Below are 25,387 nucleotides of genomic sequence, written 5' to 3' on the forward strand. Positions count from 1 at the left end.
CATATTTTCGACTCTCTGGGGACATCGGTTTCTTGCTGAATAAAACATCAGGTCGCCAAGCTGAAGCGTTTGCCACAACGTTTACATGACATGAAAATGACAAGTGTACTTATGAGAAACAATTCAAGGAAAAGGAAAAACCTAACTGTTAAGATCGTCTCTCCATGCAAACCTTGAAACTTCAAAAACGGGATTGCAGCATGTGCTTTGGACGTTTACGTAAACAAATGTTATTAAAAGTTATTCGCAGTCGTGCAACAGACTCTTATAATTCTTATGATTATATAGATCGGTTTGTCGATACTATCGATATCAGTCACCGCTTGTCTCTTGCTCACGGTGACCTTGGAAGGAAGAAAACATTGGACCTTTGCACATCAAAAGTAACTTCAGCTACCTTAAACTTCAGCTACCTTAATGTTGTGACCTGCACATGCTCGACGGTCCGTCACTGGTAGTTTTTGACAATACATCTTCGCTTTATATTAATACCTTTCTAAGATCCTTCGTTTAATTCGAGTAATGACGCGCTAGACAAGCGACACTCCTCAGCCTTGTGATATGAGGCTTTAACCAGAACGTTATGGTATAAAAGGTTAGAGAAGCTGCTGCAATTACGGTTGCTGACAGATTGACAGTTGTGTCGACGTCGTACAAATACATTGAACAACTCCCAACATTGTAAACGTTGACGGCTTGCACGCGACAAAACGCCTGCTGCGTTAGGCAGACTGAGAACGCAACACCACATAATGGAGAATTATGTTTTTACAAACGTCCATTTCTATTAGAGTGAGCAGGACGCTTCTATTTTGATTGTGCCAGCATTGACATCCCTTCAGCATTTTAATGTTTATTAGCCCAAGCAGTATGGGGATTGCAAGTGTATGTTTGTTTATTTATACACTGATAAATATTACACATTACGCACAACATGCGGTAAGAACACAGTGAGTTATAACAGTGGAACCTGTAGAACCTTCGGAACAGTTAACGACTCAATGTTTCCTTCTTACAGACACAAAATACGTCCATACTGATAGTATGGGAGTCAACATTCTGTGACATGTACATTTTCACTTTTATAATGTGCAAAGCTGATAAAGAGCGATATAAACAGAGAGATTCATCCTTTAACTGAATGGCCATGAAAGCATTAAACATGATGTTCCATAAAATCGTTATCGCATATGGAACTGTTATGCCTGAAGTTAACTGTTTGCTCTTACATACTAGTTTTGTATTGTTCAGAAGCTGACTTGCAGCTTTTATGGGCTATTACCGTAATGAGAGTTCCTTCAAAGGTATAAAAACTGCTCTTGCGTGAAAGGAATCAACTGAAAGGATGTCCAAATCTTCATCACGAAGAGGAAACGCATTATATTTCTGCCGCGGCTTCTTTTTGGACACACAGAAAAGGGGCTTAGAGACCACGTTGTAAATCTGGCTTAGCGACGCCTGGATGCAATCCGATTCAGCTGTGATCTGAATACATTGAGCAAATTGTCCCTGGAACGCTCAAATACACAGTCAGGATGAGGCCCCGTGCTTGCGAGATTGGGAGAATTAGAGACACATTAGCTTCGTGAAGGGCAGCAACGAGTAACTCGCCTTATCCGCCGCGCACTACATCCACGGCTATGCAGAGTCCTCTATTACAGCCGTGAGCAATTTGCTGCTTGTAAAACATCGTCGCAACATCGTGACTGTTTATGTCCTGTAATACCACGACATTGCGCTCTGAATTGGAATAAGCCAATAAACAGATCAATTTACTTTATAACTGTTTATGAGAGAATTGGTCCGACTGTAATGGTTGAAAGCATCATGTGAGGGTAATAGGATTTAGTGTCTCAAGAAAACAGTTTTCCTCAGGCTACTCTTAGGAGAGATTTGACTGGAGACCAGACAAACGGTCCCACTTAGAATTATGTCTCCAATACAAATGGTACGCTAGACCTTGTCATGTCCTTCAAGACTGATAAAACGTAACTCATTGTAATGGCAGAGCGTGTAAGGACGCACCAGACGTCGTCACAAGGCTTTTACATGGCTGAGGCTGTAGTAATGGAATAGAGTTATCGCATGTAGCATTGATAATATCTATTTAGGATGAGACTACAGATATGTTTTTTCACACTACAACTCAAACCACTATAATTATATTCCTACTGTGGTTTTGAATGGGCGTGTTTGCATTTCGTCCATATTACGTCTTAGTCGTGGAAAGAAAACGTGTATATGTGAAAGCTACACTCATATTTTACAAATTGCACTTATTGGTAACTTTTGATACAATACAATTTTCATACAAACGCGAATACAAAACATACAGTGTTGTATTATGAGTAGAGCCTTTAAACTAAGTGTTCATGTACGTTTTACCCTTTCCGGTTCGGGACCCGAGCTTCTTTCAATGACGATTATATAGGGAAGGTGACCTAATATGCATTTTGCCTTTCTAAGCAACAGGCCGGGAATGGCGTTTACTTAATATCCGCCTCTCTGCATACAGGATGGGAAAAACTGCATCTCACAGATTACAAAAATCCATGCGCATACCACTGCCGGCGACTGGAGGCCCATCCTGCAGCCTGGCGAACGTCGGCGTTGTCGATTGCTCAACAGACAGAATAATATACAGTCACTCGAGGGAATTGAATCGCGAACCATTTTCGTACAAAACCTCTGTTAAAATCTGTACACGTTTGAAATAGACTAGTAATGTCTCTATATAAACGACACGAAGTATAAAATCAATGAATGATGTTGACATTATACACAACGTTTTATACATTTATATCAAATTTTCTCTTATGAGTTCAGGAAGACTGGAAGAATCCAAAGAAATCTCGTAAAGTTTTTAACCTCAACTAGAAAATTTAATCTATTGAGAATTAGGAACGACTTATGCAAGTATGAGCTTTGGTGAAATTTTGGAAACAATTTTAAAAGAAGTCTTTTAGTCGTTGATATTAAAGCAAGAAGATCTATTAAACTCAAAATTGGCGTCGAAAGAAAGATCATTCAATGGTCGTCTTGTCTTACGTTCATTAGCTTCTATTTCCTTGCCAGCCACTTCCAGGCTTTCTTTGGACTAGTTTTCTCACAGAGCAAAGCAATAGGAAGCATGATGGTTTCGACACACGCAAGCTGAGTTCAGAGAAGTTGTCAGAGAACATTAGATCGTGCGACCAGAGATGGAGACTGTAGCATTGAAGAAGTCAGCTTGATAAAGACACTGTAATATTGGATCAATGATTTGTTGACCCAGTGATGAGGTCACGTAGCTAACAACAGTGATAAATTGTTGCGATCTAGATCGACATTTTGCCTAATTTCGCTAAAAGCTGTTTTGACATTTACAAACTTATGGGATATAAACAGCGATAAAACATGCTTTTTGTCAGGCGCACCCAGAAGCAACTGGTTCATCTGAGCACATGTTGTGAATGCAATTTCCCCCTCCTCGTTATCTGCCGTATCTGTCCTGAGTTCGACCCTGCTGATTTTCTGCCTGACTCTCTTATGTTATGTTAGCAATAGATGACTTTATCAGCTGACAGTGCCCCGTATCAGAGACGCTTGCAGTTAGGTTCACTATTAGCTGTAGCCTCGCTTGAATAGTTACCTAGCATTTCGCTGTATTGCGCTCCTCATAAACCGGAAAACCAATCGGAATAAGATCGATCCCGGTCCAACCTAGATTTGTTTTTACAATCTATCAATTTGGCCCGATTGTTGAAGCGAGCACGTCGCTTATCGTATGTGATTGACACTCGGTAATAGAAGATGGGCGTCCAGCAAATATTTCCCAAAATGGCGTTCACTAATGGTTGCTGTTGGACACGTGTTTGCGTCGGGGGTTATGAGCCCTGAAATCCGAGTGTATGATATGTTGGCACGCTAGGGCCACATTATTTCCAATGCAATTTACAAGTAGGACAGGGTGATATGCTAGTTATGTGTTGATTGTTGTGAGTGATTGTTTCCTTCGCCCTTTGATCGAGTGCCATAGTCGAGTGGTCTTTCTGACACTTCAAGCCCAGCTCACACCCTGACCATCTGCATGACGGCAGGATATGCTGGAGCACGATCTCAGAGCATGGCTACATCTCCGTGTCGTGTCGACGTAGTAGCTAGTCAAGGAAACCAACTGTATCTCACTTTGTTTACTCCACATGATTAGGTGTTGAATCGTCAACGACTCTTCATCTTTGTTGTTATAATGATTAATTCGGTATATGAGATACTTGCAGTTCATATACTAGACAGAAATAATGACATTGTAAAAAATCGCCTTTATCACTAACGACCTTTATCAGATTACAGTTACTAAAATAGGAAGTTAGAATTAAATCACGAAAATGAAAGAGTCATTCCCAACCTACTGATACACAGTGATTTGGAAGAAGACGCATGAAGTAAAACGCAAAACAAAAGTCGGCAATATGTCTTTATGGATATGACTGAGGTTAGGGTATTTACAGGCAGCGGGTTATCTGTAACTGTGGGGTACGAAGCTATCAGTACTGACATGAATTGTGACACAGACTTGCAATACGCCACTATATGTATCGCCACGACTTAGATCACATATTGATAATAATAGTGACAAGACATTTAAGACATCTACCACAAAGTTCTATCTATCACAGCATTAACATTGTCAATAGTTATCTAAGTATATATACCAGGAATTCTGAAACGGTATGTCGAACCTATACACTGTTATTGTTGTAGGTATGTGTAAAGTATATGAAAGTCTGCAATCACTTTAAGGTTACTATTTATGAATCCAGAGTTCTATCCCAGGTGGAGGTGAGATCAGAAGGAGACACTCATCTGTAAACAGATTGTGTGATACGTTTCTGTGTCCACGGGCGGTTATCATAAGGGTGCACATGTACCTGTGTCCGGTGAACCATGGGGTCAGATGCGAGGTCAACATCGATACATCTGGAAAATATGTTCGCCACTGGCAACCGAAACCTTCAAGGTTTAGTGACATTTTCCAAGGCCTGTCCAGTTCTAATTACTCGCTGACAGCGCTCAGCCTTTCGTATCACAACTACAGTCACAACTAACTCGCGATGTCCAAGATGACCTACGCCCCTTGGCGAGTATTCATCTCCCGTATAATTCTATCTCTTGGAAGTCAAACTAACTCCTATGCAAATTTCACTGATACCAGTCGTAAATCTTGCAGTGCCTGCAGCCGTGCTACTATTGTTTTCCTTTATAAAAAGTTTGTCAAAAATGCATTTGAGGAATCCCCAACGAATTATCTATTTTGATCATTCTTTTATTCAACTTTGCTCTTCAGAAAAAGCAACAGCTCTAAAGTTAGATAATATCAACACAGAGGTACAGATAAGCTGCGTATCTCGAAAATTACGCAAATTTGTATGTGAAAATTCAATTCCTATTAAGTCTGTTGCATACAAGTATGCTTGAATTATTGTAGATACTCAATGCATGTGATCTTACTTTGTGTACACACACAAAAATGTCAAATCGTAGCTTGCGTACCGGTGGATAGATAAAATAACTGAAGTATATTGAGAGGTTCTATTTCAGGACATGAACTTGACAACTTGCAGTCTTTCTTATCGTTTCTCATATTACAGATCAAATGTAAATCACAAACACTAACATTTAATTAAACTTTATTATATGTTTACAATTAATGGAAAGGGCAAATACTCAATTGAGTTTGAGTGAGATGAGTACAATTTATTTGTTTGCTCAAAGGAAAATTAGGATACCCAACTGAGATGTACAAGCGAGTACATAATTCAATGACCCAAAAGGTTATCTGTAGCTCTGATCAACAGTAAGTAAACTGTAGGATGATATATTTACGACGGTAAGTGAACTTTAAAGTAAGTTGCTTCCGACTGTAAGTTAACTATAAAATATTATGTATCCGTCAGAACGTAAACTGAGATATTATCGACAGTAAGTAAAATTTAGAATGAGTGAGTGAGTATAGTTTTACGCCGCTTTTAGCAATATTCCAGCAATATCACGGCGGCGGACACCAGAAAAGGGCTTCACACATTGTACCAATATGGGGAATCGAACCCGGTTCTTCGATGTAACGAGCGAATGCTTTATCTGCAGGGCTACCCCACCGCCCCTAAAATTTGAAATGAAATATTTGCGACTGTAAGTAAAACTGTAAAGTAAAATGTTTACGACGTTAATCAAATATATTCTGTAAAGTAAGTTATTTCCGACAGTAAGGATTCTGTCAAGTATGACATATCCTACGTTAATTATTAGTAAAGTGTAAGGTGAGATATTTCCCACAGTAAGTAACTATAAAGTCTGTTAATATCATGATTAGGTTCGCAAAAGTGTTGAAGACAACTGACAAAATGTTATTTATGCGGAGAGATTCGTTACCGTAAACAAACGTGCTATGTATGAGAGACCTTTACTGCGAGCAACTAAGACCTACCGTGATCATTATCATCATCATATATTTGTTTGTTGTTAAAGCCGCACTCACCAGCGTCGTATATTTGTACAGTCCTCACCGACCTCTATGTCGCCTACTTAGGCCACGACTGCCCATGTTAGCATATCTATCTATCTATCTATCTATCTATCTATCTATCTATCTATCTATCTATCTATCTATCTATCTATCTATCTATCTATCTATCTATCTATCTATCTATCTATCTATCTATCTATCTATCCATCTATCTATCTATCCATACATCCATACATCCATACATCCATCCATCCGACAATGAAAAACTATTATTTGTTCTGTCAAATCAGACTATGCCCGTGAAGATACGGGTTAGAATTGGTCCTCAGCAGCCCATGCTTGTTGGGGCGACGACTTATGGGATCGGGTGATGATCGCATCCCAGTTGCGCAGACCGATGCTCTGGATGTCAATCAGTAGGCTGTTAGGTTCAGGCTCGATTGTTTACAGACCGCCGTCATACAGCTGGAAAACTGCTGAGTGCTACCTAAAACCATAAACAAACAAACAAACAAATAAACAGACTCACACAAGCTATCAGCCAACTATCTCATGATATGACCTTGATCTTGGATATACCTGGTGAGTAACAATGCATGGACACCATATTTAATAGTAACATAGATGTAGTTGTACATTGAATCATGGCATTTCTTCATTGCACACAGTATACTGTTTCAGGATTTGCTCAAGACGACAGAGTCATCGACGAAACACCAATAACTGTAAAGGTCATTTCCGGGTCAACCGCCATTTTGCCTTGCACCGTTGACCCCAAATATACAGAAGGCTATGGCGACCAGTACAGCGTAAGTACATATACTAGAAATAGTATTTATGTGTTGACAGTAAGTAATTAGTTTTTCAAGTAACAATATCAGTGTATTTTACCCCAGACAAGGCTCTTAAACATGTTTATTTTACATTTTATTGCCTGTCATTGGAAATCTGCTTTATCGCTCTTTGTAAGTTATGAAGCCAGTGATCAGTGATCTTCTAGCTGACGAAGGAAAAGCTTAAAGATTGTTTAGTGCAAAAACATTTACCTAGATATTTGGATGCCATTGCTTTGTAATTAAAAGAGACAGAAGTCCAACTCATCAAGATCTACGAATTACGTTTATCAATTATATAATTCATCAGCTACCCTAGATGCCCCGGGGTGCTCAGTGTTTGTCATCGCCCAAATGTATTTGCAAACCAAGTGGTGTTAGAGTACAAAATAAATATTAAATAACACCAGATTGCTGGGATAAGAACTTCAGCAATAAACCATACCACTACACAGACAGAAGCGTGGCCTGACACGATGCGAGGAGGCAGGATGACAGAGATATGAGGCACTGTGAATCGAGTGATGAAATAAACACGAAGCATTGCTAATACATGATAATAATGAGACTCCCAAAGGCAATAACTGACAAAATATAATTCTAACAAAATCCAGTTTGGGAGACGGAGGGCTTACGAAACGTATACTTTGGGGATGCTGTAATTTGTCGTGGTATCAGAAACGTTTTGGGGAGAATCAAGTAACGCCTGAAAGCATTGAATGTTTCTTTACTAACAGCTTAGGAAATCAATTGACTAGTGACAGTGACGTCATGGTCTCGCAGGAATTCCAATGGACATATACCTTCATGTGCATGCTTACCGGGTGAACGGTTTCGCTTTTTTCTGAGAAGGTCCACCTGCACCTTCTTGATATACGATATTTTACTCATAATTATATTTACGTGGATATTTCGCTTTAAGCGATTGCTAAGTAGCGACACTCATTGCTATATAAACAGGTTATACCCGATAAGCAATCAATGCTGTATGTCAACTGTGTGTAAAGGCTATATTTTTCTCATTTTGTCACTGATCCAAGTTGACCTGCGAGAAAACGAAACGTGAAAGAATGTTGATGACAAGACTGACAGTCAGGGATATCAATATGTTGGTTACAAATATGTAAGTACCCTTTCCCAGCGGCAGCTTTCCTATCATTCACAATACCTTCCGTATTCCTGACCAGGTCATCACACGCCAACGTAAGATGTGGCTTCTAGTTCCTTGACATATAAATTAATTTTGTGAACATCTAAAATACATGAAAAGTCAATAGGTTTCCCGTAACAAATGTGCTGGTATTTACACAATCCATCACTTGGTATCCAAATAAATCTTGACATTATTGTGCAGGTTCTATTTATATAACATAAAAGAACTAAGCGGTTGTTACATGTTTGATATCTTTAGTTTTGTGTATCGATTATGAACGCTGAAATTTGATAGGTTTGATACTTCCTCTCCATTGTAAACCGAAATGACCCCCGCCGGTACGACATATTGTGCACGACATTCTCCCTATGCCAATATTTTGATTCAACGTTATTCAAACACATTAGTAAGATTAATTGCTTGTTTGCTGAGCTTTAAAATTGTGTCTTTAGCCGAGAACAAAATTGGCTCAAACTGTCAATAATATCGTTTTCTTTTCAGGGTAACCTATTTTTGTTGCTGCTTTTATAATTGAATCCAACAGAGTAATTTTCTTACTCATTTTTATGTCCAACAATTGGAACACATTTGACAAACTAAAATTTTGACAAGCACGAACTTTCGATGCACGTATATCACTATGTCCGCAACAGTAAATAGTCCCCAATACTTGTAGCATTCGGTCTGTGTGAAGCTCAAGGGCATGTGTTTGGCAGTTGAAGATTTCTTTACGATTGTCAGATGCCAGTAAATAGTTATTGTAGTATTAACTATGTTTATTATTGTGAAAAATCTATAGCTTCGTCTTGTCATAAACCACAAGGCTCAGGTAGGTAACCTCAGGGTCCAGCATGAGTAGAGAACGTAGATAGAGAATGATGGATTCGTTAAATGGCTGGTATTAATATCTCAATGAGTAAAGCTGAACTACGAATTTACCGAAACCTGCAAAGAAGAAGCAGTTCAACAGATACTGATAAGTGGATGCATGGATATGGTGCAGATACTACCAATCCTATCCTAAAACAGTGTGGTTTCCTTACTTTGTCAACGTGGTTTCTATCTGCAGGTATTATGGCAGAACTCCATACAGACAGTGATCAGTGTCCGAGACAGGCGGGCCTTTAATAACGTGGTTTCTATCTGCAGGTGTTATGGCAGAACCCCATACAGACAGTGATCAGTGTCCGAGACAGGCGGGTCTTCTGCAAATAACGTGGTTTCTATCTGCAGGTGTTATGGCAGAACCCCATACAGACAGTGATCAGTGTCCGAGACAGGCGGGTCTTTAATAACGTGGTTTCTATCTGCAGGTGTTATGGCAGAACCCCATACAGACAGTGATCAGTGTCCGAAACAGGCGGGTCTTTAATAACGTGGTTTCTATCTGCAGGTGTTATGGCAGAACCCCATACAGACAGTGATCAGTGTCCGAGACAAGCGGGTCTTTAATAACGTGGTTTCCATCTGCAGGTGTTATGGCAGAACCCCATACAGACAGTGATCAGTGTCCGAGACAGGCGGGTCTTTAATAACGTGGTTTCTATCTGCAGGTGTTATGGCAGAACCCCATACAGACAGTGATCAGTGTCCGAAACAGGCGGGTCTTTAATAACGTGGTTTCTATCTGCAGGTGTTATGGCAGAACCCCATACAGACAGTGATCAGTGTCCGAGACAGGCGGGTCTTAACTGATATGAGGATCAGTGTTGAGAGACCCTTTCTCAGTGACTGGAACCTTCACATACGTAATGTCTCGGTAACAGACAGAGGGGAATACAAGTGTCAAATAAACACAGATCCTGTGAGATCAAAAAGGGTGAAGCTAGTTGTCCAGGGTAAGTTGAGATCAGAGAGTGAGTGGTGGGGGTTTGTAACACTTCGTCAGACATATGACATGTTGTCTTAATTCCATCCAGTTAAAGACGCTGCATCGTATATCCATCTGTTCATCCGTCCGTCCGTCCGTCCATCCCCAAGTAAACACAGTTGGGTTTTTTGCGTCTACCGTCATACGAACCATGATGACTTTAGCTTGGTTCATAGGGGCGCCATTTTGAAACAGGTTTGTAATTCATAATTGTGAGATGTGGCATGAAAGAAAATGTAGCCAAGGACATAATTATTTGGACCAGCAATTGTGTTTTATGTTTAACTTTGACATTTGTCTCCATGTTGTTACTATGGCAATCTTGTTCGACTGCCAAATACCAATATATGAATGTGAATTAGGGTGAGCCCAATGGCACTGTAGGAACAACCTATAGAACCGCAGCCCCAAAACACCCGAAGTCATCTGAACCCGCGCAAGTATGGTACTTCCAGGTTATAATATTCATGCTTTCAATGTTACCACTTCCCCAGTGCATAATATGCAAACCTTTGTGATTCCGCCCTAATGTATTCATAAAAATGTAGGGTTGTTTTCTTAATCAATCTAAAAAATTACACGAAACAGTATATACGTTTTGAAAGCGCCAGATCCCCAGCACCAACCGTTTCTGTTACAGAGCTCTCCCTGATGTAATTATGTAGATGCAGCCAACACTATTTAACTTCCTTTTTCAACACACATTTGCTGTTGACTTTTTTTTCTTTTCAAGTCGATATGAAAATGGATTTTAGATTTTTTCTGAAGTTTTATTCTTTACCCATTCAAGCAAATTACAGCAGGACGCCACCTGGGGCACATATGTATTCCCTCGCGATAAGCAAGAAAGCAGTTGAAAGTGTTAATGTCTAAGACAATATAAATTGTTCATTGCTGTGCCCGAGCATTGTCGTGACACTCGACAAAAGACCCGGGAAACATTAATTGTTGCGTTAACATCCACGTTACAGAAAGGCATGTACTCTTAAACACCCTACTCTTATTACTACCCTAAAAACACTGTGTTTTCCATACAATTTACTATCGATCTGAATCGTTCACATTTCACAATAAAACTGTTCAGTTGTCTTATTTCAATGCAATAATAATTCTAGAAGCAAGGTTTTTAGTGGCGTGTAGTTTAATGCCTATTTGATAACCGACAATGTTTCAAAGCTGTGATGTTCGAAACCTGCACTTTGTCAGTGATGTGTTTCACTGCTGGGCCGACAGTATATCCCAGCATCTCCATTACAAGCTGTCTTCAGCACCAGTAAAATGTACGTGCCTGACAGCGTCTGTATCTGCAGACATTTCGTAGACAGCATGGCTGAAGGAGGTGTGTGTGTCGGGTGGGTTGGATGGGCGGGTATTAGAACTGTGATATTCAGATGCACATATACAGTTTGTGATAGTTTAAGTATGTTTCTTTTCATCTCAGCTTATTGATTATTTGTTTTAAATGAAACTCTTTGAGTATAGTCACATGTTCTTATGTGGTACCTGCAATTTATCCCGATAATCTCCAGGGTATACTAGTGGAAATATATCGGAACGGTTATCGAGGATGACATGTTGGTAGATTTCTCCAAATTACGGTAGAATCTCATTTTTCAGTCTGGTGTTAGACTTGGGGTAGAGGCCGATCTCATGCATTGCATTAGGGCGCTGGATGAGCCATGGGTAAATAATGAACATGGAATGATTGGTGTGTGTGTGTGTGTGTGTGTGTGTGTGTGTGTGTGTGTGTGTGTGTGTGTGTGTGTGTGTGTGTGTGTGTGTGTGTGTGTGTGTGTGTGTGTGTGTGTGTGTGTGTGTGTGTGTGTGTGTGTGTGTGTGTGTGTGAAAGAATAAATATGATTCAGTCTTAATAGCTTCCAAGAAGCCCCCAGAATTACCAGCCCCTAATCTGGTGATGAATCTTCGTCATGGAATACATTCTCACTCCCGCTGCCACTGGTAGTGTTAGGTTTGACTTGTACAATTATCACTTCAGGTGAACAATTAACAAGACTTTGCGTAATGTTTAATGCCGGATGCCGCCGGTGGGGCTGGATACGCTCACCTTTTCGCGAACACCTGGTATCATCACTATTTCATAGTGATTCCCAATACATGCTATGTCATCGTATCGGGTGGTGGCAATCACTGGATTGTCTGGCCCAGACTCGATTTGTTTACAAATAACGTCGTATTGTAAAGTGGAAATACATATACATATTCTTTTTGTTACAGTTCCGCCAACCATTATAGACTACACAGAATCCAATGACGTGAAGGCACGCGTGGGTGACCATGTAGAACTCATGTGTAATGCAACAGGGATACCACCCCCTGTTATCACCTGGTACAGGCTAAACGTGTGGACATCGAAAATTAGAGAAAGTAAGAAAAACTGCAAATTGCGTAATTTTCAGTCGGATAGATATGTGTTTAAATGAACCTGAAACCCAAAATACGAGAGGACGGCCAACTTAAGTGCAGCACTGGAAGGGATTTTTGCATTTCAATTACATGTACTTCATATTTTTCATTTCAACTATTTGTGTAATTATTAAAGATGGTATTTCTTTTTCCAGAGGTTGGAAAAGAAGGGAACGTGTTACGTATACACAACATCACGCAGTCGTGTGCCGACACCTACGAGTGCTTGGCCAATAACAGTGTTCCACCCGTCATGAATAGACAGATTCAGGTCACCGTCGAGTGTGAGTAACCTGCATAGCAGGCCACAGAATTCGTCTTACATCTCACTTCTTTACGTATGTCTGCCCAACAACTGCGCTGTTGTTTTATGTGCATACGGCGGTGGGGTAGCCTAGTGGTTAAAGCGTTGGCTCGTCACGCCGAAGACCCGGGTTCGAATCCCCACATGGGTACAATGTGTGAAGCCCATTTCTGGTGTCCCCCGCCGTGATGTTGCTGGAATATTGCTAAAAGCGCGTAAAACCCAGTCAGTCAGTCAGTTATGTGCATACATACATACATACATACATACATACATACATACATACATACATACATACATACATACATACATACATACATACATACATACATACATACATACATACATACATACATACATACATACATACATACATACATACATACATACACACATACACACATACATACATACATACATACATACATACATACATACATACATACATACATACATACATACATACATACATACATACATACATACATACATACATACATACATACATACATACATACATACACACACACATACATACATACATACATACATACGTACGTATGTACGTAATCGGGGACTTTAGGGGAATGAACCTCCACACTGTGTGGGCCAAACTAACGCCTGAGCTTGTGGTCATTATAATGTCGATATGCCAAATGTCATATATGTATCTAGAAGCATGTATATATCATAGACATGAATCTGTCATTTGGTCATGTTTTACCTTGAAGATGTATAGATACAAACACACCCTTACAGTTATCACATCACAAGTTATTTCACATGTCACACTCAACAAGATGTACAGTCAATCTTGCAATGTCATTTGCTGCATGATCATGATTCGGGTTTTGAAATAACCGATCCCTCACACATCTCCGAAGAAGGAGAGTACCAGACAGTTACTGCATGTGTGAATACTTGCTGACCGAGAAGGTACGTCGCTTTCTCGACTTCAGTTACGGCCGCGAGAAAGCGATGACACGAGACGAGAAAGCGATAACACGAGACGAGAAAGCGATAACACGAGACGAGCGATATTTGTATATCGGTTTCTTGCGGTGAGGCCTTACTCCCTCTCATCCACTATGGGGTGGCTAGTGACACGTGTTTTTTGTATATTCGTGAAGCAACAGTACTGAATTGTTACACCATACCTTATTGCAGGTGGTATGGGGGTGGGAAACGGCGGTCATGTTGGGGTGGCCTTTTCACATAAAACATAGTTGAGGTTGTTTCCATTCCAAATTGTAATCGTGGAGGGAATGTTGAAATCTTGTCACTATTCAAAAAAAGCAAAGTACTGTTTAGATGCGGGGGATTTGTTTCAAAACGATTTTAGCGAAAACTATTGTTTTGTGGCACTTATGCGGTGTTCAACCATCAGTGAGTGGCGGGTCACTTTCTGCTCTCTCGCTCTCATAATAGAATAATTTGATTGTTCGTTGAATCATAAAATGGAAACTTTCCAAGACGGATTGACCAAGAACACATACCTAATTATATATTGAGTATACATTTGCTGTCAGCATTTTTATATCGGTATTGCACAGTTTCACCTGACGTCGAATAACAATTATAATGATTATGAAGAATACATATACTGCAGACATATGTTACACATGTACAGTGTTATGTTTCCCTGAACACTACAAGCAGATTAGATAATTGTCTTCATCTCAGACTTCTGAGAGATTCCTATCTCCTTGGACATTTAGAATTGAATGCTTTATAAATTATCATTAAATGCTAATTTCTTTTAACTCCTTCCGATCGAACTGTCTTTTGAAAATATATTCAATGCCAGTATGCTTGTAAAACAGATGTCTGTCTAATGTCGGCTCTTCTGTCAGGTGGGAGTAGCTATGAGTTAGCCAGGTTGTATTATCGGCTCTGTGGTGGAGAAGGAATGTACCGCTGTGCGGTAGTTCTATATTTCTGTATTAGGACGTTAGTATGTAAATAGCTACCACATATATGGGCAGCCAGTGAGTCAGGCAGACACACGTACACCAAACACACATACACACAAAGACGCAGACGCACGCATGCACTCACACACATGTATACACCTGGGTTATACTCATATCAACTTAATACCACCATTGTTAGAGGGATGTTTACCAAGCTACATGTACTGCATGCACGTATATATACATGTAGATTTGTACTCAAGAGACATCATGTAAATTGATCATATGACAAGACGAATATTTGCTGACATCATTGTGGCCATGTAACACAGTACACCCGCAATTGGTGGAGGGCGGGTTGCAATACCCGACGGTCATGACACCTTCTACTATCCTCGTAAAAATGAAAGGGGTGTTCATAAATGTTTTTGAGTAATATATGTTTAGATTTTTTATCCCTTTATTTAATTTTTTTCTTGGGTATATACAGGGCATGTTATTGAAGTCATATAGTACATTTTGCAAGGCTGTATGAATATTTGAATTTATACTATTTGATACATAATAAATGCAAGTAGAATAGTCATAACATACAACACAGTATAATTGCGGTTAAAGGCTGTTGCATGATGACCAGGTGATACATTTGTCGTCTTCACATATTCAAAACGTCGTTTTCTTTGAATCCAGCTGCAGAAATAATGGGCTTGTTATGTACATTCTGTTTAGTACCAGATGCATTCTCTATCTCCTTCATCTGGTTGTGCCACAACACTGTCACATGTGTACATTCAAACAACAATGTCTCAGTTTCAACATTGCAGAAAGAGTCAGCGTACTGTGAGTAATACGGTATTGGAACCGTCTTAGGTTTGTGGTACTTGTTGTTCGAAATTGTATATAGTTGTAAGTCCTCCAAACATCTTCCGAAAGTTCTTTAATGGGATTTCCCTATTTTAATTGACTGTATATTCGTTTAATAAAGTGGCATATATTAGTCTGCATCCTCCCCCTCTCCACCTTTACAAAAATATATGGAATAAATAATATAGATTTACGTTTCATATATCATATATTTTTATGTATTTGATAACGTCTTAAGATTTTAACTTGATATATTTAGATAATATGACCATGACCCACTGACGTGGTGATATATTAAACACCTGACTGGGGATAAAACAATCACTTGTTTTCCTTGAATTCCAGGGACTTTTAAAAATAAAACACCTGCATCCAAACAGTACTTTGCTTCAATGAATAGTGACAAGATTTTAACGTTCCTTTCACAGGTAAATTTGAAATGGATAAAATCTCGGGTATCTTTTATGGAATAAAAAGAAAGCCCACTTTGTCAACATATCACCTACGAATGGTCCGCCCCTAGTTTCACATTTCATTACTGTTGCTTTACTTTTGAATGTACTTTTTATCGAGTAGAAACACGTCACGTGACTTCACATCGTGGACGATAGGGGGTAATGCCCTACTTCGAGAATGCGAGAAAGGGATATCTGCATATAGCTTTCTCGTCTCATGTTATCGTTTTCTCGTTTCATGTTATCGCTTACTAGCGACCGTAACAGAAGGCGAGAAAGCGATGTCCCCTCTACAAATCCTCACTATAGCTTGTTCTGTATTGACACAATGTGTTTTCGTGAACACATTGTTGGATTTGAACCCAGTTAATGCTTTTTGCTATGTCTATTTGTCCGTATATATGAATGGGCGCGCGCGTGCGTGCGTGCGTGCGTGCGTGCGTGTGTCGGATATAAATAGAGGGAAATCCCAACACTGATATATCCGAGAACGTCTTGATGTTACACTGCTGAACTTAACCATGTGTATTTCTTGCTGCAGATCCTCCTCAAATTCGCCTGCTCAATTCCCGGATAAGTCAGATGGTTGACAAGGAGACAATTTTGGAATGTAAAATCAGTGCCTCACCTCTCGGTGTTACATCATGGACTAGGAATAACAAACGTCTCACTAACAGTATTAAATATGAGCTTGATATTTACAACGACGGCCAAGCCAATGTCACACTCAGTCTGCGGATAGCTCACATAGATCGTTCTGATTTCGGAGACTACGTCTGTGAGGCCTCAAACAGTTTAGGAAAAACAAAAGCGATTATGAAGCTTGTAGGTAAGCTGTGGAGTATGTCGGTGTTATTGGTTTGTGTAATAATGTTTTGATCAGCTCACACAAACGGCCTAAAGGTAAAATGATTGAACATATGACTACTTCAACTTGTGACCCCACAAGTACAATAATATTGCCAACACCACGATTACATCTATACCTTTCACTACCATCCTTACAATGTCGAGTACTAGTGCCATTTAAGGTGCCAATAATTTGGTCCGTGTACTTCACTCCATCATATCGTATTTCTGTTGTCACACAGTAATACTGAACTGTATGGTTTGTCTTTAGGATCAGGGCCCCGTTTCACAAAGCTATCGTAGCGCTACAACTGTCGTAAGTCTATGTTATAGTACAGGAAGTACGACAGTCGTAGCGCTACAATAGCTTTGTGAAACGGGACCCGGTACTTTACAACGTTCACTTATCCAACTCTTCATATACAAAATGATATTTTTTCAGAGGTATTTCCAATAACGACAACAACACCTGCTCCGTCAACGACGACGACAATACCACGACACATTGTTGTCCTGGATGACAGCAATGATGACCGTAAGAGAACGCATGGCAGAAATAACTGGGACGGCAATAATGGCTTCTTGGATGAAAACAAATGGCAAAGGACCAACTGGAATACACAAGCACCGGGTAAAAAGACCCGTCACCCCAGTATCCAGATACCCAGACAGAAAACACAGTGCAGAACAGCCACTCACAGGTAACACTGTGCAATGCACAGACAAGATACTACACGGACAGATCGTTAATCATTATCTTGTCATATCTTATCATATTATGATTAGGTAAAAGACCCGTGAAGGTCCGGATTATTGGCCTTCAGTAACCCATGCTTGTCCTAAGAGGAGACTATAGGGATCGGGTGGTCAGGCTCGCTGACTTGGTTGACACATGTCATCGGTTCCCAATTGCGCAGATCGATGCTCATGCTGTTTATCACTGGATTGTCTGGTCCGGACTCGATTATTTCCAGACCGCCGCCATATAGCTGGAATATAGCTGAGTGCGGCGTAAAACTAAACTCACTCACTCACTCACTATGATTAGGTAAGCTTCATGTATGCAACCTTATTAACAAGATCTGCAGTAACATTAAGGACAATTAAGCTACCTGGGGCGGTGGGGTAGCCTAGTGGTTAAAGCGTTCGCTCGTCACGCCGAAGACCCGGGTTCGATTCCCCACATGGGTACAATGTGTGAAGCCCATTTCTGGTGTCCCCTGCCCTGATATTGCTGGGATATTGCTAAAAGCAGCGTAAAACTAAACTCATTCACTCACTGAAGCTACCTCTATTTGCTTTAGGCCGCTGTCAGACCTTTTCTTTTGGTTATGTCACATTATGAATTGTAGCACTATAACGGGGTGTATATGTGATTTTATGCGCCCCGCGTTAGGTTTAATACCATAGGCCTTGTTCAGACCGTTGTAATTATGCCGGAGTGTTCACCTTGAGAGCATCAAACCTCATTCTACGGTTTGCTTTAAATAGTAAAACTTGGACAAATCTGACTGACATTGGTAATGTAAGCGGTCCGTGTCGTCCCTTTCAGTGAGGCGTTTAGGAACATTACTGTGTACAAACCTAGACCTAGGAGGGTTTGTTTGTCCCCCACAATCAAAAATATCCTAGCTATATCACGACGGACGGTAACGGTTCGATACCAGCCAAGCCAACAGCGGATAGCACGTCTTCGACGGCCAATGATGACACACATGAACCCAGTCAGAGAAACTGACCACTCTGTAGTACGTCCTGTGGTTGATGGACATGGCGATACATAACGATCGCGACACCTTCATCATGGCACATCTATATACGTACATTGGGAGTGAACAAGGAGACGGTGTTCTATCTTATACTGACATAGTGAATTGGTAAAACCTCAATCCAGTCGTCATATTACTACGGTCAAGGACGGTAGATTATGTCGTAATAATTTCAACTGTGTACATAAGATAGGTATTGATGAAGTTGCTTCATTAGATATAACATTGTGTAACTGATGCGATTTAAGACAAAGAAACACAAGCTGTCGTTTGTTTCATAATTTGTCATGGGAACTATAATTTATATTGAAAGTTTGAAAAGGCGTGATGAAGTTGATTGCTTGTATACATGTTTGTTAAACTACATCTATTAAAATTTAAGATAATGTTTTCCTATTCTGAAACAGAACACACATGACCAGAGAGATAAAACTTTGTTATGAAGTTTGGGAGCCTTCATATTCTCCGGAAAGCTGCCAATGGTTTGGCACCTCCTGATCTCTTGACGCAGATCAGGAAAGTGCCCGGGTTCTCCACCGGAAGCACAGCCCTTCTGACACACTGGGTGGTGCAGTGTTGGGGAGCCTTCATATTCTCCGGAAAGTTCTTAGTTATTGGTGGGTTTGACTAGGCAGCGTTTCCTGTGAGAAGTCCCATTCGCTGTCTGGGCTGCGTGTAGAAGGGGCCCTGAGCCGATGATGAACCTTACACCCGAACCCTCTCTGCAGCATTTTTCACCTTAATCTGTTAAACTATTAATATTACTATACCCATTTATGTTTCCATAAATCGACTGAGGGTGTCCATATAGTGCTTACACGAACCATTCTGGGCAAGTGGTGTGAGAAGCTTGCATGGAAACAATTGGATACTTATATGTCCTGTAGGACGTTTAGTCGAAGTTTGCTGTGAGCACATCAACCAAAAAGCACCTGCCACAAACTGATCATGTTCCTGTTTTGAGAATAGTTCACTCTAGTGGACATGGGAATATGTGTTACAATGCACAACCTGTTTCCTGAGCGGGATCGGAGACATCGCGTTGGGATGTACATTTGCAGGAGCTCTATCAGATATTGATTGAGGGGCTAGACCCTTCACACATAGGGACAGTACGTAGATGAAGAAATAGGCATGGCATTTCCTCAACATTACATATGTGTGCCGAAGACCATGTTTTCTCCCATAAAAATGTTTTAACACTAGATGATTGTCCCAATTCTATGCTAAAACACACACACATTTATTTCGTAGGATTGCAAATGATGTGGGAAGGAACATCAGTGTTGAGAGTAAGGTATATTCATATGTAGAACTAGAGATCAAGGTGAGCTACAGAGTAGTATTTTTATGTATTGTGAGGTAATGTCTGGCGCTTAATGTTCCAATGAAAACTTGTACCATAGGGTAAATGTTAAATTATGTGCATCTGGTGTAGTCATAAAAGCCTTCTAGTTGCAAGATATTGCTTGTAAGTAAGTGCACATTAGAGAAGGCTACAACATAGAAATCGATACATTCCACAAAGTTATGAAGGTAGTTTGATGTTTATTTCCACCTGAAAAACTGCAAATTTTGACACTTAAGACTCAAGCTCACTGAACCATTTTCTCCAAGGCTTAATCTGTCTAGCATCGACATGACGGCCAGCTTCAACACTGGCACTGATATGCATCTAATTGTAGATTCCTTGACAGTAAAATTCAGGTTGCCTGCTTAATAATATTATTTTGGCCTGCGTAGCGTAAACAGTCCGATTAGACTTAACAAGCTGGCTTCAGTGTACTCCAGGTAGTGTTGGTATTACAACTGTCAATCAGGACCCGAAATAGACATTCTGGTGTAATCCCTGAATCACAAGGTGTCTCTGTTCTCTCTAAGTTTCCGACTGATTTCGCTTTGCGTCGGCCTCAAAAATTGACTTGCTCCTGGTGCTTAAGTTCGTTCTGCAAGCGCCTTACTACATCACCCAAGTGCCCTGACCCATTGCAATATTTCACCGATTGCAATAGAGAAGGATAAAAACCCAATGACAGTCATTTAAGACAGAAGCAATTGAAAGAAATATTTTGAAAAAAAAATCAGTTCAAATGCAATTGGAATGTGTTCAGATTGAGAATGTGGAACAAAATATTAAATTCCCGAATGAAGAGCCGGGATCGATAATGATACATTGTCAGATAATAAATCCAAAGTCAATTAAGGGCGCTGGTTAGGATTGTAACATTATACAAAACCGTCTCAAAATGTGGCTGTGTTTTAAAGGTGCATACCTTTGTTAAAATGTTGGAAAAGAGACATAAACATGTATAGCCGCCTTTCAGTGTCAGTTTGGAAGCATCATCACTCGTCCTTAGCTCAAATGGTTTTACGCCAGGAAATGATTTTCAAATTGAAAATTACACTTTACCGTTGACTAATCATACTTTGCGTGTTCTGGAATGGTTTTTCCCTATTACAAGCATGAATTCCCAGAATTATGTTTGTGCATTTAAAACTTCATTCTTGGTCCTTATCTCTGTATTTGAGTTTATATGCAGGGAAATGTCATTACAATGAGTCAAGAAACAAGACTGATCATATTAAGGTACACACGCACAAACTATGTCATTTTCTTTTTCTTTCAAGAAGGTTTCATTTGATACTGATGTCTTGCGTTTCTCCTCTTTTTCAGGTGTTTACGGCACAGGGTCGTATAGTGCTGGAGCTAAACACGCTGCATCTTTAGTGAGTGTTGTTCTAGCAGTTATGATGTCAGTTGCCTTCAGCTGCAGGTCTAGTGCTTCAAACAGTCAGTAATATTCACTCACGAAAGACTGTTTGGATAAACGGAGAAATGCAAACACATTTTGAACGATGTGATCTGGTGACAAGGGTTTGTGGAGGATACCATCACTGTTGACAGATGTGCATATAGAGACTGTGGTCCTGTGGTCGTTCAGATGAACATTTCTTCCTTCAAGGAACTGCTAGACATATCTTCAGTGCGAAGAATACTAGGATGGGATCCTGTGTGGGACACTACTGTCTTGAGGTGGATGTTATGTCCAACACCGAGGTAGCCGATTCTAAGCTGTATATGAATAACTACATGTGGACGATGTGTTCTTTAACGAAACTCCAGGATAAACGCAACCAAAGAAATATGGCTACAAAATTAGATTGTTTTGTTTCATACATTATGTGCCTCTTAGGTAGAGGTATATAACATGTTTATGTAGACTTTCGAACTTGGGTAGACGCACAACGATGAGGCTATTCCATCAGAAAGTGTGATCACTCTCGTGCTTTAGCTCAGCCATTTCGAGGATACAAAATGGAGTGAAAGTAACTGAAGTAGTGAGGCATGGAACACAAGAGGAAACGGACCTATTTGATTTTTCCATTGTATGATTTAAAGGACACATTGTTTGCTCAAAACATATGGAAAGTCATGTGTATCAATATTCGTATCCGAGTGTTAATGTATGCCCCAGCACAAGATAGGATCATGCTTTGTTAAACTAGTAACGGATATGATTGTATGACTGGTTCTATTTTGTGACAAGAGGTAACTCATGATTTCCAGTTGACCTTGAATAGCAAATATGAACTGGTTCAAAAGATGGACGTAGTTGCATAACATGTTTGCCTTTCTCCCTAGAGAGGACGACATGAATCCATTCTTCCCCAGTTCCTTTTTCGACAATCACACGATGCTAGTGAATACTGAAGTCACGGCAGTTTCTATGTATAGAGGTCTATGGAGTTTCGTGGAAGTCAACTTTTATTTTCAACACAAACAACCAAACAAGAGATGAAGTATTTTTACATTGGTAATGTATATTTGTTTAGAGTTACATTTGGATGACCTTTATGATGTTGTGTGTTGGAAGCATAAGCTATATCACGATGACTCAGTAATCGTTTTTGTATTGAGATACTTCATCTGACTTCATAAATAAATCTTAACACAAAACAATTTGATACTACCCATGACAAAATTACTCATTACACGGTAGGAACATTACGCGGGTGTATCCCGTCATTCTTGAGTACAAGTGATCTTGATTAGTTGTGTACTGTGGGTACTATGATATCAGTGTTTGGGTGACAACAAACAGATGACATCTGACACCCTTGTGACACCCTTGTGACAATCCAAGGTAACTGGTTTGCTTGTCACCCCAGACGTATCCCAAGCCTTACTTTAGGTTGAGGCAGTATTGGGTTTGTAATTTAGTCTTGCGGTACTCTCACCTTCCAGTTGTCTTGGATCATGTTTTAGAAATCCCAAGTGACTGAATGTACTTAAACGCTGATCGTTGTGGCGCACATCAGCTTATTTTTAGGACTTGGTTTTATTTACAATTGTGTCGCAGGCCTGTTATCAAAGTAGTCTGTTCTACGCCATGGTGCATTTGAATATAGCTACATTTAGTTGTTGAATTAAACAAGGCGGCCACTGATGTGCTTGATATCATTCTCGGTAAACGAGTATGAGAAAACATTGTAGGTTTCATTGGGTCCCTACTTATTGAAAGTGTTTGTTATTCATATAAATCATAAGGTAAGCCAGGTTTGCTGTCTGTACCTCCAGGGTATGCACATTTTTATATTTTCAATGCTCGGGTCCAAGCTTACATTTACTCTCTCAATGTGTTTAATAATATGTCAGCAATAGCGTTTACATTTCAAACAGTGAAACAAGCCTAGTTTCTTGATCATATCATGATAAACGTTATTTCAAAACTCATCACAATATTCTAATATGTTCTGTCTTTACCTGTGATTTTTACTGTAATTCATATCTTTAATGTTTGTCATGTGTTCTTAAGGACACACGCCAAACTCCATTTGCCAACAGAATGGATTATTGTTGGTGGTTTGATGCTTGTATGTAGCATGTTGATTGGTATTACGTATTTTGAGAAGAATCATGACACAGCATACATACTTGATGGGTTCTCTTTGTATATAGTCCGGCTAATATAAAAGATAATGTATTTTATTTGTTCATTTCTACGAGGCCTATCAGCTAGGTATTAAAAGCCTCATTATGCTTTCGTGGACTGAAATGTTTTTTTTCGTAATTTACTGTAAATATTAGTTGAGTCATTAAAATGTTACAAAATGTTATGTTTATTTTTATTCTCATGTTTTGTACATGCAAATACCTGATGTGCATGTTTTGAGATCTTATGGGTGGTGTTTAAGTGTTCCTTTCTTTTAAAAAAAATCAATGTTGAAGTGCAAATCGTACTGTATACAAAGTAGATTAACACAGAAATTCGTGGAGTAAGATTTCGGTGGTCGGTTATGGTGTAGTAAAATAGGTAGTTTGTGTGGAAAGTAATAGCCAGACGGTGGTTTGTGGAGTAAGGTATGGTTGGACAGTGGTTTGTGGAGTAAGGTATGATTTGACTGTAGATTGTGTGGTAAGGTATGGTTGGACAGTGGTTTGTGGAGTAAGGTATGGTTGGACGGTTGGTTGTGTAGTAAGGTATGGTTGGACGGTTGATTGTGTAGTAAGGTATGGTTGGACGGTAGACTGTGTAGTATGGTATTGTTGGATGGTGGGTTGTGTAGTAAAGTAGGGTTGTATGGTGGATTGTGTAGTAAGGTAGGGTTGAACGGTGGTTTATGTAATAAGGTATGGTTGGACGATGAATTGTGTAGTAAGGTATGGTTGGATGGTGGATTGTGTAGTAAGGTATGGTTGGATGGTGGATTGTGTAGTAAGGTATCGTTGGATGGTGGATTGTGTAGTAAGGTATGGTTGAACGGTGGTTTATGTAATAAGGTATGGTTGAATGGTGGATTGTGTAGTAAGGTATGGTTGGACAATGAATTGTGTAGTAAGGTATCATTGGACGGTGGTTTGTCTAGTAAGGTATGGTTGGACGGTGGATTGTGTAGTAAGGTATGGCTGGACGGTGGATTGTGTAGTAAGGTATGGTTGGATGGTGGATTGTGTAGTAAGGTATCGTTGAATGGTGGATTGTGTAGTAAGGTATGGTTGGACAATGAATTGTGTAGTAAGGTATCATTGGACGGTGGTTTGTCTAGTAAGGTATGGTTGGACGGTGGATTGTGTAGTAAGGTATGGCTGGACGGTGGATTGTGTAGTGAGGTATCGTTGGTGATTGGACAGTAGATTGTGTGGTAAGGTATGGTTGGACTGTGGGTTGTGAAGTAAGGTATGGTTGGACGGTAGACTGTGTAGTCAGGTATGGTTGGATGGTGGGTTGTGGAGTAAAGTATGGTTGGACGGTGGATTGTGTAGTCAGGTATGGTTGGATGGTGGGTTGTGTAGTAAAATATAGTTGGATGGTGGATTGTGTAGCAATGTACAGTTGAACGGTGGTTTATGTAATAACGTATGGTTGGACGGTGGATTGTGTAGGAAGGTATGGTTGGACGATGGGTTGTGTAGTAAGGTATGGTTGGACGGCGGATTGTGTAGTAA

General features: G+C 40.0%; 1 protein-coding gene across 1 annotated transcript; it reads left to right on the plus strand.

Moving 5' to 3' along the window:
* Window positions 1-9,966: 9,966 nt before the first annotated feature.
* On the plus strand, window positions 9,967-24,057 carry LOC124280398 (lachesin-like). Its single transcript, XM_046716305.1, has 6 exons — window positions 9,967-10,329; window positions 12,597-12,746; window positions 12,941-13,069; window positions 16,863-17,150; window positions 17,613-17,871; window positions 21,614-24,057. Exons 1-6 carry the CDS (start codon window positions 10,188-10,190, stop codon window positions 21,636-21,638), a joined length of 993 nt encoding a protein of 330 aa, XP_046572261.1. The 5' UTR covers window positions 9,967-10,187; the 3' UTR covers window positions 21,639-24,057.
* Window positions 24,058-25,387: the final 1,330 nt, after the last annotated feature.

The sequence above is a fragment of the Haliotis rubra genome, unplaced genomic scaffold (genome assembly GCF_003918875.1).
Source record: "Haliotis rubra isolate DU_JTF1 unplaced genomic scaffold, ASM391887v1 Scf267, whole genome shotgun sequence".
In the NCBI taxonomy this organism is placed as follows: Eukaryota; Metazoa; Mollusca; class Gastropoda; order Lepetellida; family Haliotidae; genus Haliotis; species Haliotis rubra.

What these genes read in the sequence shown, in the direction of transcription:
- LOC124280398 (XM_046716305.1), top strand. Translation starts at nt 10,188, where the DNA reads ATGAGGATCAGTGTTGAGAGACCCTTTCTCAGTGACTGGAACCTTCAC. An exon ending in GATTCAGGTCACCGTCGAGT is followed by an intron (nt 13,070 to 16,862) that starts GTGAGTAACCTG and finishes TTCTTGCTGCAG; the next exon opens with ATCCTCCTCAAATTCGCCTG. An exon ending in TGCAGAACAGCCACTCACAG is followed by an intron (nt 17,872 to 21,613) that starts GTAACACTGTGC and finishes CCTCTTTTTCAG; the next exon opens with GTGTTTACGGCACAGGGTCG.